Source organism: Ursus americanus, chromosome 30 (genome assembly GCF_024610735.1).
Source record: "Ursus americanus isolate L20-20 chromosome 30, mUrsAme1.1.p, whole genome shotgun sequence".
Lineage (NCBI taxonomy): Eukaryota > Metazoa > Chordata > Mammalia > Carnivora > Ursidae > Ursus > Ursus americanus.
Window position 1 is genome coordinate 27,252,787 of NC_142156.1, and position 14,773 is coordinate 27,267,559.

Here is a 14,773-nt window from a genome sequence, read left to right on the forward strand (position 1 = left end):
AGTCCATGTGTCATAATGGAAGCAGCATGAGGTTTGGAGTTACTGGAATTCTACAGACAGGAGTCTGAATTTCAACTGTCATGTACTAGCTGTGCAATCATGGGCAAGTTACTTATTCTCTGACTCGGTTTCCTTATTTTAAAATAGGGTAATGTAGCTAGAAGAGGTGTTAAGCAGATTAAATCTAGATGGTGTATTTAAGCTGACTGGCAGAACAGCATGTGTCCAACAAACACTGTTGTTTTCCCCAGCACAGTGTTAGAGATTCACTTATCAAGGAGAAGCTATCGTGCGTAACAACAACTAAAAGAACCTGACAACGTTTTAAAAAATTCACTCTTTTTTCTTTGTAGATATTATTCTGGGGGACAAGAAAATAAGATAAAATCATTGGGAGCGTTAACTGTTTTTAAAGAACGTATTTATTTGCAAGACTGAAGACAAATGGGCTGTATTTTAGGAAAAAATATGTTCACTTGAATCATGTGTTCAACAAGTCAAAATAAAATGGGTTCAAAGAAATTAAGTGGAATAATTAGCCATGCTTCACATACTGCCCACTGCCCTTACTCTGGAACACGGCCAGGTTTACAGACAGAGAACGATCTTCCCAAGCTGGTTCCACACCTGAAGTAATGGAAAGTCAAAACTGCTTCCGAAGTATTTTTTGCCACCAGATATTTGCACTACTTTTTATTTATTTTATTGAAAAGAATCATAAAACCTTCTGTAAGGTGAGCAAAGCATTGCCTTCTAGACAAAACAAACTTATCTAGTTTCCTTCTCTTGAATTCACCAAACCCCCCAAAACTTGGTTTTTTTAATAGTAATTTGAAATACCAACCTCATTGTGTCTATAAAATCTATGTCAAATTAGAGCAACAATAAAGAATTGGTGCTTTTCTTTAAAAAAATGGTCTCCATAAAGAAAAAAAAAATACCCATGCAATTCTCCTTATAGCTCCCCAAAATACGCTATGTAACGAAAAGCCAGAGAGTACTGGACTCCATAAGTAAGGTTGCCACTATATCCTATAATTTCCATATTCCACTGTACATTGTAACACCAAAAGAGAGAGTTCAAGGGACTGAGCTTTTCATTCTCCCAGTGGACTTCACAGAGATGGTCAGAGCTCTTTAAAACTTTTTGTCAGGTTGTCACTGATAAAGACAAAGCCTTTCAACCCAAGTAAAAGCTTCTCTTCTGATGCACTGCTTCCACTTAGCAACGCTCTGCGATGGAATAACTGACAGTGAGAAAAAATTCTCCCCAAATAAATTTAGTAGCCAAAGGAGACAACCATTTCTCTGAAGAGTGTTGAGGAAAAGCACTGTGCAGAATTGGCTGTTCTTGGAGCAATCTGAATGTGGTAAATATTGAGAAACTTCCTGTTGGTAAGGGAAAAATGACATGGCCCAACTCATACCATTTTCCTAGAAGTCTATTCTTTCAGACACTACCCAAGAAAGTGAGTAGCTTAAAATTCCTCAATTAAAAGCTTAAGTTGTCAAATCTGGATGAACAGCGAAATGGCTATATTATGGTGAGTACATGGAATTTAGCCTAAAGGGCGCAGTATCTGACGGGGGATCCCGGGCACCTGCTTACACAACCCATTTCTTCCCATGAAAGCATGTCATCACTTACACGTAACATATCGGATGGAATGAGAGAGCTGGAAGTTCTAAAATATTCATTCACTCTTGGAGGGGCTGTTGGTGATATTGTCCTATAAACACTGCTTTGAAAAGAAGTGTAAGAAAAAAATGGAATCAAATCCAAACAAATGAACTAGGGAAAAAGATAAAGGAAACAGGTCCACTCCAGAATAAATCATCCAGGGAATGACCAAGACCTGCATATTAAGTCAGGAGAACTTAGTTTTGTCATGTGGAAGAGTATTACCTTCAAATTTTTTATTTGTAAGATTTTGTGCCCCTATCCCCTAAACAAGTCAAGCCCAAATTAAAGGTTTCTTAAAGTAAGAGAGACTTAAATTAGCCACCGACGTAGAAATAAGAACACAGAACAGACGCACTTAGTTTCAGACCAGGATCACTGCACCAAGACTGACCTCGGCTTCCCCCACCCTGGGGTGCAGCAGATTCGGAGATCCGCACCCTTGCTCCTTACTCCCCGCCCCCCTAACAAACCCACGTGGACCGCTGTACGAAAAAATACATCGATGTTTACAGAAGGCGTGATTCTTAGACTTCTGCCTGAGCACGGGAAGAAGTGGACGATACATAATGGCGTTAGGCTTATAACAGACTACATTAAAATACAACCTCTGTAAGTTCTGTGTCTGAAAGTAAAAAGTACGGCAGACTAGGTTTTAAAATCTGTACAATAGCCAGGCAGGCACTCTGGAGATGTAGGTACGTGCTGAAATGGAGTACGAAAAGGTTAATGACGGTATTTCTAATATAATCAGGTTCTGGCCTGTGTCTATTTACATAGAATCTAGTCGGATGTGTTTTTCTAAGAGGGAAATGACTCGCAGAGGGTAAGTCTTTCGTTGAGAATAATCTAATTCTAAACTACACTACATATAGGGGACTGGTCAAAGACAGCAGCATAAAACAATGTAGAAATGTCCAGTCTCAGGCTGATCATGGCTTCATAACACCACCACCTACCCCAGAAGCTTGTTGTAAGGATTAAATAGGCTAAACTACGACAGTGCTCATTAGCACAGTGCCTGGCACCTAGTAAACAATCGATATACGGCAGCAACCACCACTGTGAACCGACACGGAAAGCAAAGGACCTGATTTGAAGAGTAGAGCTCTGCTCTGTATCATAAACTACTTTTCAAACCAATACCTATTTTTTTATTCATACCATCAATTCTAGTTTATTTAAAATGAAGGGGATAAGCACAAGTATACATAAAATTAAGAGTTACAGTCCCTTCTTATGACATGCCTGTTAAGCAGAGCTATTTAAAAAAACAACAACACACTTCATCTCCTTTCTCTTGTTCATTTCATGGCCGAAATATTAATACACAGTCAGTATTAATTTGAAGATAGAATAGGAAAAGGACAGAGCACATATATAAAATACCCCTAAACATGAGGAATGGTCTTTATATTGTTCTAAAGTTCTCTATACACTTTTACACATTACTTTTTTTTAACTGTGTAAGAATTCAAGAAAAGGTATTATTTTTATATGTGGATAAACTGAAGAATGGAGAATTATATTTGTACACGTTATATATATGCAAGCATAGATAAAAACTGCTCATAGGCCAGCATAAAATACTTAAACTTGCAGACCAATACATAACCAGCTGGTATAGCCAGAGAAGATGGCATTAAATCAAAGACGGTTATCAGTTTATCGGTAGAGACAGATATGAACACAAATGGCTTTTTGTGTTCATATCTTCTGGCTTTTTAAAATATCTCTTCTTCCTTAACCTATTCAAAAAATACTACCTGATTAAAATGAACTACACACCGGACTTTCAAAATCTGTTATTGTTAGAAAATATTAGAAGACCTAAGGATACACATATTTTGTAAAATGTAGACTCTATTGTGGATTGCTAACTTTGTCCCCTGGCTGTTCCCTGAGAAGGCAGGAGCCCTTGTCTGTGTCCTTCCCTTGGACTAGCACGCCTCCTTTCATAAAGGGTCAGTCTGATGACCCTGGGCACCACAGCACATGGCCATGTATTTTTAATAATCAGTATATGGAACCCACCAAAAATATTATTACTGGCAAAAACTTAACACACTATCAGCATCTGTTTGAAAGGAGGAAAGATGGGTAACCCTTGCAGAAGTTTCTCAACCAATGTTTCCTTCACTGATTATGACTGTTAAGATATATTACAACAAACACCGCGTGAAGGACAGAATGCAGACAAAAAGCAAACTAAAATCCTGAACCCAGCGAAGCGTATTTACCCTGCAAAGCAGCAATGTGCATCATGACCAGAATTCGCTTCCTTTTTGTTTAAGGCAAGGCTATCTTCAACTGGAAATTTCGTATCATCTATCCATATTTGACTTGCAGAGTAACATACTGTATTTTAGCAAATATAAACCAAGGCAAATTAAAAACGTTGGAAACCAACAATGACGGGTCCTGGTACCTGAACACAGGCTTAATACAGACAGACATTAAAAATATATATATATCCCTCTTACCTCCTCTCCATTTAAAGGTTACAGGACACAGTAATACTGAATTAGGACACAGGCACAAGTTACACAAATCTGATTTAATATGTAGTACCACCTACATCCTGCTTTCAGACTTTCAGCATAATTTAATACATTCGAGAAGGCTACTCAAATCAATACAAAATACTTATCTATACAAATGGTTTTCAAACTGTTTTAAAATCGTAACTGTCCCCTTAAAATAAATACACCTCAGACAGAGATCATACATAGCATATAAAACAGATAAAGCAGAGATGGTCTGGCTGAAAGTAAAGGCGGGTAGCTTGGAGTCCTTCCAACCACCTCTCGGAGACCCCTCAGAAATCCAATGAGCATAGCTTGAAAACCACCGAAATAATGTGATTTTGCTATATCAGCAATTAAATTTATAACAACTATTTAAAGTTTAAGTTAAACAAGTCAAACGCTGAATGGAATGTTGGGATCTGAAGAAGGCTAGCACTCAAATGAGCAGTTAAGTTCATCAAACAATATGTTTTAAAAATACCCATTAAGAAGTTAAAGGGACAAGGTCAGGTTTGTACATCATCACGCTATTTATTGAAGTAGAAAGAACTTGAAAAAATTTTACTTCAAAACTTCAGTCTAGGAAACTGAAAATATGGATAATAAAATGCTGCTCCTTATTTTTATTTCCTAAGTCATGATTTACCCCAATTATAAATTAGGGTAATTACACTGAAATTTTCATGAAAATTAAACAGTATTCATCATGGGCTTTACAGAAACCAATTTCTTTACAAAGTCTTGACCAAATGTTACCTGACTATGCCAGTAAGGAGAATTTTCCTTCAAAGATATTTTTAGGGAAAATTTTTGTTTCTTTGTTTGTTTTTCTTTTTAAAATTGGGAAAACTGTAAAACATAAAAGAAATGCAAATATATAGTAAAAATTGCTTACTCAGAGTTAGTTCTAACTGCTTGTATCAAACTTCTCTTTAGGAAAAGGTATTCAGTACAATTGAATCAACACACAATTTATTTTTTCATGGTAACAGATTTTTCAAATTGAGCTTTTAAAAAGTACATTTAACTACAAAAGTAAGATTAAATAGATACTTATAAAATATATTTACCCTGAAATGGTTAAGAATATAAAATGTTGATGCCCATGTCAACAGTACATTATACATTACACGCATTATTTAAAGGTCATTTTCTTTCCAGTAATAATGTAGATAAAACCACAATATTTATTGCTTGTATCTAGTGCAGGTTAAAATCCAGAAAGCCTCCAAAAACAAACCCTTGTGGTAAAGGATTTCTCAATCTGGTCAGGTGAAATATTACGCTTAACATGTATGAATACAGTTGCAAAATGTACCAGTTTTCAACAAGCATTCAAGTCTTTATTTCAGATAGCCGTTTACAGTTTGGGGACAGCGCCCTGAGATGGTGGGCTGGGGACTGAATATGTCACTTATCTGGTTGGTGTCTATCCTACCGCACTGTTTCTGGGGTGCGAGGAGTTTGCTAACAGACAAACCCTTGTGACTAACGTTAACACTCAGCTACGAGTGCAGCAGCTTGCTGGGCAGAACTGTTTATTTATAGGACATTCTGCTGAAACAACAGCGTCCAGCCAACGAAAGCACCCACCAGTATGAATGACACAAACCCCATCTTAGTGAGAATAGGTTGCCAATATAACCACCTTTTCCTTTTTCGTTCAGTCTCATTTAGCCTCTGTTTCATCTCCTGCACCTTCTGAGCCGTGTTAGCTTTTCTGTCCTCTCGAATTCGTTTCCGTAGAACGCTGGAAAAAACAAAAACAGATAAAAGGAAGTGCATGGCAGGACTTATCACTCTAATACAGAGGACTGAAGCCCAAATACCCACCCCCCGAGCCCCATGTTTTTAAACTCATTAAAACACTGGAATAAAAAAAAGAGGGGGATTTTCAATATTCTAAGTGGTCCACAGATGTACTCTTGATAATTCAGCAACAATTTCTGGTACAATATTCTATTAATAAATACTTTCAGCAGGACCTGAAAATAATAAGCATGGTGCTTTCTTTGTTGAATTGGGAGCTGGTGGCTATCAGCTTTCTTTCTTGGTAAACCGCTGGAAGAGGTGCGGGACAAGAGACCCTGGCATCCGAGCCCCTTTCGTGTTTACACGTGATTTGTCACAAAGGCCACTGGTAAAAGCTATCTACTTAATACTTCTGTAAAGACTCTATCATGGGATGCCTATTGCTGTCTGTCCACACATTGTTTCTAGCTTCCATTTTCCTATTCAATACAGAATATTTGTTCCAATGGAAGCTCTCCAACTCTCAAGACACATGGTCCTATAATACTGTAAAGAAGAATGGCCAATGACAACATGTACATTACTATTTCTTCCCTTTAAAACTTTTTTTACAAAATCCATCTACTCTTTTTTCACTTATTGCCTAGAATATAGCAAAAATCTAACTTTTGCCTCTGAATTAAATATTACCACCACAGCAATTTTTCTGAAGTATAGCTCTCGGGTTGTGTAGCTTGATTAAAATCTTGAGTGCCTTTCAGTCTACTACATTGAGAGCCAACTTTTCTCCCAGCCAAAACGTTTAACCTGAATCAAGTAATGAGAAACAATCAGAGGAATCCAGATTGTGGAGTGTTCTAAAAGGCAACTGGTACAGGAGCTGCAAAAATGTCAAAGTCAGGGCAAGGAAAAAAAAGAAAGTGGTGAACAATTTCAGATTAATGGAGACCAAAGAATCGTATCAACCAAACACAATCAATGATCCTTGATTAGGTCTTGGATTATTTCTTTAAATAGCTAAAGAGATTGGGATCACGAAAATATTCTGAAATTAGATTAGGGTGATGGTTTCACGACTCTATAAATATACTAAATCCACTGAATTGTATGCTTAAATGAGTGAACTTTATAGTATCTAAATTATATCTCAAATAAAGTTACTTTTTAAAAAAAACTATACGGTAGTTTTTTAGACAACCAAAGAAATTTGAATGTAGACTACATATTAGGATTTTTTATCAATGTTCAACTTGTTTGGACTCCTGGAACCTTCAGACAGTGCTGGTGGGAATGTACAACGATGCAGACACTATATAAAACTGGCAGGTCCTCAAAATGTGAAAAGTAGGGTTCCCTTATGTCCCAGCAACTGCATTCCTAGGTATGTATTCGAGGCAACTGAAAACACATGTCCACACAGAAACTATCCAGTGTTCGCCTGCTGTACGCAACTTCATTCTTGCCCAAATGGTTTTTGGCTATTCTCCAAACCTGCTCCCCTCTAAACTAGGTATCTTCTCTCTGGTCCTCTCCTTTCAATTCTGTTCAATTTCTCCCTCCACTCAACCCCTACAGCCCCTCTATTCTTATCTTACAGCATTTAATTTACAGTAAATAATGGATGTTGCTAATCTGAGTTCTTATTTTACCCCCTAAATATATTTGCAACTCAGGGTCTCTATTTTGCCTATCTCTGTGTGCCCTATGATTTCCAATGTCTTCTTCACTTTACCTATCATATAATACCCGGGTATCTTCGGCTGTCTGAACTCTCTGAATATTTGCTATAATGACTTGCAAAAATTATTACTCAAAATTCGCTCTTTGAATTTAAATTCACTATTAACAAATACGTGTGTACCCGTCAGTGAAAAAAATTTAAGTTGTATTCAAGTGCAGGCAAAGCATATATGAAACAGGCAAAAGAATACAGAGCTCCCATCCGAGGGGCCAGCCTTCCACAGATCCCTGGATTTGCTGCTGTCGGGAGCCTGTGGCCACCAAACAACCTGGTTCCAACTTAGATGGAATCTTTAACAGATCGTTCCATTTAAAACTTTCATCGCAATACAGAAGATGATTACAATTTTTATTCAGTGTTGATATTTACCATGTAAACCCAATATGAATTCACTGAGTGTTATGTGATTCTGTAATTAGTGCTTGAAATATTACATAGCAGTTTAAGAGGATTTTTTAAAGAGGATATTTATATTTAGAGAAACTGGTTATGGTTTTGGTTGGGCTGAGAACACAATTTTTCCCATTTAAAATCAGTAACGGAAGAGAGGCTCTTGCTTTCCAAAACTGTACTACCCACATGTTTTCAGGAATGGAAAGAAAACAAGTACCAAGAGACGCCATCACTTAGTTTAAGAACGCCAATTCCAAAGAAGTAAAAACTATTCTCAAGTTGTGATACAATAAAATCTTTATTTACCTAGTTGGGCCTAAGGAAATTACACCCATGTAATAACCTGCCCAGGTTTTCCTACACAGTTATCTAATTCAGAAGCCACAAACTGGCACGGAAGGACTCCTGTGGACCTCTGCCTATGGAGGATCATGTGGAATTCCTCACCATGGCACGCCCAGCAGGCTATAGCCGATACGTGTTTCAAGAGGCATACTTCACACCATGAAAACGCACAGGATCCAAATAACCTGACGTCTCATTTATCCAAACTGTTCTCCACTCAGTGATCTGGGTTTATGGATTGCACCGTAATTGCAAACATTGGCTTTTAAACTTTGATGGTAAACCTTAACAGCAAGAAGTATCTTACCATCACAACAATGTAACTGCACACACAGACATATTTATACAGGCACACAATATATATATCAATATACAGAATTTATATATGATATATACATATATAAAAATGTTAAAATAGTTATTATCTGTGATACTCTCATCTATTTTATTCTCTAAACTCCAATTTCTATTTTATCGTATTCTATTATTTTAAAAATGCTTTTTTTATAACTCACTAAATTGATTTCGTGACTATGGGAATGAGACCTTCAATATGAAAAAACTGACTTGAAGGATATTTAATAATGAAAGAAAACAAAGTATTGTGTCCTACTCCCTTCAAACGGAAATTCTTTCAGTAAGATTTCGATTTATTTTATCAGCCTCCCTAATGCAAAGCTATAGATCAGTATGAAAATTTATTAGGACTGAACAATACAATTTTTCACAGCAATCTTTATTTTATGCTCTTTTACTTTTCTACAACCTGCTCCCTCAAATAGTTCTCTCTGCTTACAATCCTTACTTTCCTACTGGGGCTTTGCTTCTGCTTTCAAGCATGGTCTGGTCTCCTCTCTCCTGGGGGAAGGCTGCGGGGAGACAGCAAACAATATATACACCCACCACCTCCCCGCTCCCAATAAAACCACCTCTGCAATCACTCTGTAACTCCTGAGTGGTTTTCCGGATCTCCTCGGAACTGTGAAATTTGGACAACTCGTGGTTTACCTTGTTGGGTCTGTGTCCTTAAAGATTAAAACCCAACACCTCTGAAATACTAAGGACACCAATTCAATCATTGAGCCTATTTTCCATTTAATTCTGCACATGGTACTAGCCAAAACACCATTAGGAACCTGAGAATCTTATCACTGAGAAAGATAACGTAATTGAAAACCTGATTTCTTCATTTCAAAATATTATACTTAAGGTGAAAGAAGGAATAAGCAAATTAATGCTTTAACTTGCAGTTTAAAACCAGCAGAGCCATAAATAAGGGAGTACCACTGCTAAGTTGTAACAAACTCTTCAGTATAATACGTAACACATATTTCAGGTAATTTTTATACTGGGAAATACAGAAGTGAAGCTACTATAATATACAGGGGACCTCAACGACTTCCGCGGTGCCACAACATCCCAATGTAACAAACAGGACTAAAACATAAAATGTGCCACTTAAATAAAAACTATATTCGACAAAAAGAAAACATCACTGAGAGACGCTGAAGAGGTGAAGTGAACACGCTCATTCCCTCACACCTCAGGATACCAGCTTCCTAATGGGTGGGAGAGAACTAGAGCCTTAGAAATGTAAATGTTTTAATTTAAAAACTTGGAATGTTTACACATTCATACGGATTCAAAACTCGAAAAATATAAAAAGGCATTTTGGGTTTTTTGTTTTTTTTTTTAAAGACTTCTCCCCTTCCAATAATGTAATGAAGTTTAAATACTCACTAAATTATTTTATAACTTCATTAAAGGCACATTATCCATTAGATTACAACTACAGCACGAACACTGATACTTGTACAAATGGCAGGTATTCATACCACTTATTTTCTGTATCATACTATATGTTTTAGCATCTAATTATATTAACTTTAGCACTCGAATTAGTATTGAGTTAAACCATTTTCCAACTGGTTGCAGTCTGTAAGTACTGGCTTCTTAATAGGGCTGAAAGCCCTTTGAGATCAATGATGTCACCACATACTACTTAAATACCCTTAGGTAACAAATAAATGAATAGCTCCATAAATTCAATTTAAACAAAGGGCCTACACGAGTTCATATCCACTGAACTGATTAAAATAAAAAAGTCTCATCTTTTCAAGCACGTTATTGCCGTAAGCTTACCTCTCGCTGCTCTCCTCCGAAGTATCTTGCATTTTAGAGGACAGTCCTGTGTATCTGTCCCCTGTCAGTTTTTCTTCTTCTAGGCCTATCCTATTACCATTGTATTTTTCAGTCATTATTTTGGTTGGTGAGTGATCAAAAGCAGGACATAAGTCTTCCTTAGAAAGTTCTTTCCACCGTTTCTAGGTAGGGAAGAGAAGTGACAAACAGATGCAAACACTGAAATTTTACTTTTCTTTAAATAAAAAGGATATGCAAATTGAAATTATATAGTCAACTTTATGAGAACCCTGTGATGCTAACAGAAGAATGAAAAAGGTATTTTACCAAAACCTCTTCCAGGTGTGCCTATTTTAAGCTTAAAACTTAAACATAATAAAGCATTTAATATTTATGTACATCACTATACAGCTGAATATAATAATCTTAATGAAATCAAGTGGACTTCAACCTACTTGAGACAAACCATATTAGGACCTCACCAAAACATTAGTCACAGTAAGTGAGATTTTAGCCAGAGCCAGACTCTGCTAACACCGGAAACAGTGACCAACATGGCACTTGGATATATGATCTAGCACCTCCTCGTTCCTTGCCAGGCTGGTCTCACCGAGGAACAGCAGTGAGATCTCCAGGCAGGTCTCTCTGGCCAGAGGACCGTGATTCGTTTTTTTCCAGCTCCAGGTAAGCTAGCCCACCACCAGGTCAGACAAAACTGCTAGCATGCCTAGACTTCAGGAGGCAGGATTTAGACCAAGATGAAGAGAAATTCCATTTCCTTCCTCTACGCAACAGGCTGTCATCACCCACCCTGAGAGCCTATTGTGATTAATGACATAACATGCCCAGCATCGTCTGGCAAATGTTAAGATTCCTTTGCCCTCACTGCCACCATCCCTAGCGAAAGGAGAGGTGCGAAGTATATCTGGGCCCCTGGAAGATGAAGGCAGTGACAAAGTGCTAGCCAGAGAGGGAGAAGGCAAGTATAACCTGGGCACGAGGGACCTCTAGCTCCTCAAGTCCTTCAGGGGCTGCGAACACAACCATCCATCTCCCAGCTAATAACAAGAGTAGGAAACGTGGCAGTGAGAGCCAGTGGTTTTGATTATGCATGACTCTGACACTGGTGCAGAATGACTTGCTATGGACAGGGATGGCCCTCTTTGAAGATCTTACCACAGAAGCAAGGAGTCTAGAACCTAATGAATAAGAGACTCTGTAACTTATTGCCTGAGGATTTTAATGATTTCGAACACAGATGTAACACTGCAATTTACATGTGTCTGGAACTTAATGAAACACGCTTTCCCTGGAGTTGCTCTGGTTACAAAATGGCGCTGTTAAAAACAACGCGCGTATATTAAGATTGTAAAAAAAAAAAAAAAAAATCTTTGGAAAATTCATTGATACCCTGATAAATTCGTTTCTAAGTTATTTCACTATCCTACAACAGAGGGATTAAAAAAGAAAAAGGCATTTTACCACACTCTACCCTTCCCATATAGAACTATTTTACTAAGATGCATAATTAATGTATCTTTTTTATAACAGTTGATTTACAAAAAATTTAGAGAATATAACATTCTGTAATTTGCTACATTTGGAGGACAGTTTGATCTATCTGACTAGAAGATGAAGAACATGCAGAGCCTGACTCTGAGAGATGAGGCCAGAAAGGAAGCAGACCTCAAGGAAAGAAGTCTCTCAACTTATTTAAGAAACAATGGATTGGAACCCACCTTTCCTGAGCAAGGACCTAAGAGGATGCAAACCATACCCAGAAAGAGTGTTTTGCCCATACCTGAGAAAGTGCCATGATGGAACATAAGAGCAAGATGTTCTCACTTTAGAGGACCACGTCAGTTTTCTTTCTTCCCGTTTAACCTTTTTGTTACTCAGTCCAGACAGCATTTTGTATATTGAAGATGCATGTGGGGAAACTCCTCAAGCGCTTACTATACCCACACTGCCCTAACTCTTCAGCTGCACCAGCTCTCAATCCTCAGAAGAACCTCAGGACGTAGGAGCTACTACTGTTATATTATCATCCCCCTTCTACAGAGGAGACGGGTTGAGAGAACAGAGGTAACCTGCCCAGGCTATTCAGCTAATTAACAGAAGGGCCAAAATTTTCATGCTACAATCCCTCATGATTATTTGTATCTCTGAAAAGCTCATCGATTTCAGATACCAGATCATTTAAGAAAGTACCCAAAAAAATTGCTAAATTGTCTCCAGAATTTAGGCTGATTTTTTTTTTTTTAATTTTGATTCTTTCCTGGGGACCCAGTTATAACAACTTGGCCTTATACTTGGACAAAACTCAACAACATCAACAAACAAAAGACAATAACAAAAATCAAATCTTACTGGACCACTTCCCAGAATATGCAACAAATCTGGAATCTGTCAACAAGAAAAGGACTCAGCAAAAGGGGCGGGGGGGGAGGTTGGAGAAAAGGAGGTATTTAATGCTAGTGAATTAAAAAGAAAAAAAGGCAGTGTCATTTTGCCCTGTCTCTGGGCAGCAAACTCACTCAGCTTTGCCTTCCCTGTAACCCACAAGCAAGCAGGCACTCCAAAGTCACCTGCCTGCTTGTCACTGCTGCCTGGGGAAGCCAAGGAATCCATCAGCTACAACTTCATTCAAGCTCTCTCATCTTGAGGCCTGGAGTACAGAGTTTCTGGACTGAGAGTTTCTTATCTTCCTATATCTATGCTCATGCTGAACCACACTCCCGCATGTCACAGGCTGCTATGAGCAACGCCCTGCACACCACCTGCAACCCCACCCATTTCTCACTGAAGAAAGTCCCTTGAAGGAGCACTTAAAGTGACGTCATTAAACTCAAAACCCACTATAATTACTTTATTAGTAGTGCCAAATTACCAGTTAGAGATCTTACAACATCAGTTCTGAATTGCCAATCTAGACGTCATCATGGATACTGGGAGTAATGTCTTTTTATGCCCAGCCTTGTGATATATTTTCAGAGCCAACTAGAAATTATCTGTATTTATCTAGGTAGGTCAAGATCATTGGCAACTTCCAAAAATAAATGCATGTTGTATGATTATAAGCACATACATGTTATTTACTGATTTCAGAAACAACTGCTTTAGTTGTGAATATTAACCACTCTCCTTTATCCCAACAGGTTCTAAATCACTTTATTTCTACATAAGTCAGAAATCTTCACAGAAAAATTAACATAAAACTGTATCCAATAATGAAAATACCACTCATATAATATAAAATCCAAATGAAGACTGAAGGTCGTGAAGACAGAGGTCCCCTTTAGGAAAAAGTATCAGAAACACAGAAATATGGCTCAGGTACTGCTGAACAGACAGTTCCCTGAGATACACAGGTTCAAGAAGCATCAGCCTCCCACACCCCTGGCCACAAGGTTCACACCAGAAAGAAGCTCCCTTCTTTCTTCTTACAAATAGTAACTTCTTCCAAAATTCAGAGTAAAGAGGAGGAGGTAGCCATATGGAGAGAAAGAAGAGTCTTTTTATAAATTGGTTACCTTATCCTTCTATGTCAAAAAAGATACTTTTATGGATCAGTTAGATTCATGCAGTTTGAGGTTTCTACATTAACTTTAGATCTTATGGTTTAGGATTTCAGAGAACTTTACTTCTCTTAAATTTTTATTTTAAGCAAAGGTTCCACAACAGTACTGTCCAGTGAAATATAATGGGAGTCACACACACAATTTGCAAATGTCTGGTAGTTGTGTTTAAAAAAAAGATGAATTTTAACAATATGTTTTATTTAACTCAATATAAGAAATATTGTCATTTGAACATATAATTAATATTTTAAAAATTATTGAGGTATTTTATACTTTATTTCCCTGTACTTAATCTTCAAAATCTGGTGTGTATTTTATACTTTAAACAGATCTCGATTCAGACTAGCCATATTTCAAGTAGTCAATAACACATACGGTTAATGGCTACAGTACTGGATAGCAAAGTTCCAGAGAAAAATATCTACGTAAAAGAAACAAATCCATATACATTTACTCATTAATTATCCTTATAATAAAAAAAATTATAGCATCGCACAGGAACCCTTAGACCATTTCTGTGGAAACTGACCCCTCCAAATGGGTAACAGGCTTTTCTGATCCTGAGTACCTGAAAAATACAGAGACATTTCCAACATCCTACCTGAAGAAG

The 14,773-nt window shown here is 37.5% G+C and overlaps 1 protein-coding gene across 5 annotated transcripts in view; it reads right to left on the reverse strand.

Annotated features, from left to right (window-relative positions):
* PTPN2 (protein tyrosine phosphatase non-receptor type 2) overlaps window positions 1–14,773 on the reverse strand; it is an 82,247-nt gene that overhangs the window by 1,798 nt on the left and 65,676 nt on the right. For 2 of the 5 annotated variants that reach the window (XM_045815083.2, XM_045815081.2), the window contains exons 8-9: window positions 10,583–10,764; window positions 5,858–5,959 (exon numbers count right to left, since the gene is read on the reverse strand). In XM_045815083.2, coding sequence (XP_045671039.1) covers window positions 5,858–5,959; window positions 10,583–10,764 — 284 coding nt within the window. The other 3 variants (XM_045815080.2, XM_045815078.2, XM_045815079.2) reach the window with 3 other exon arrangements.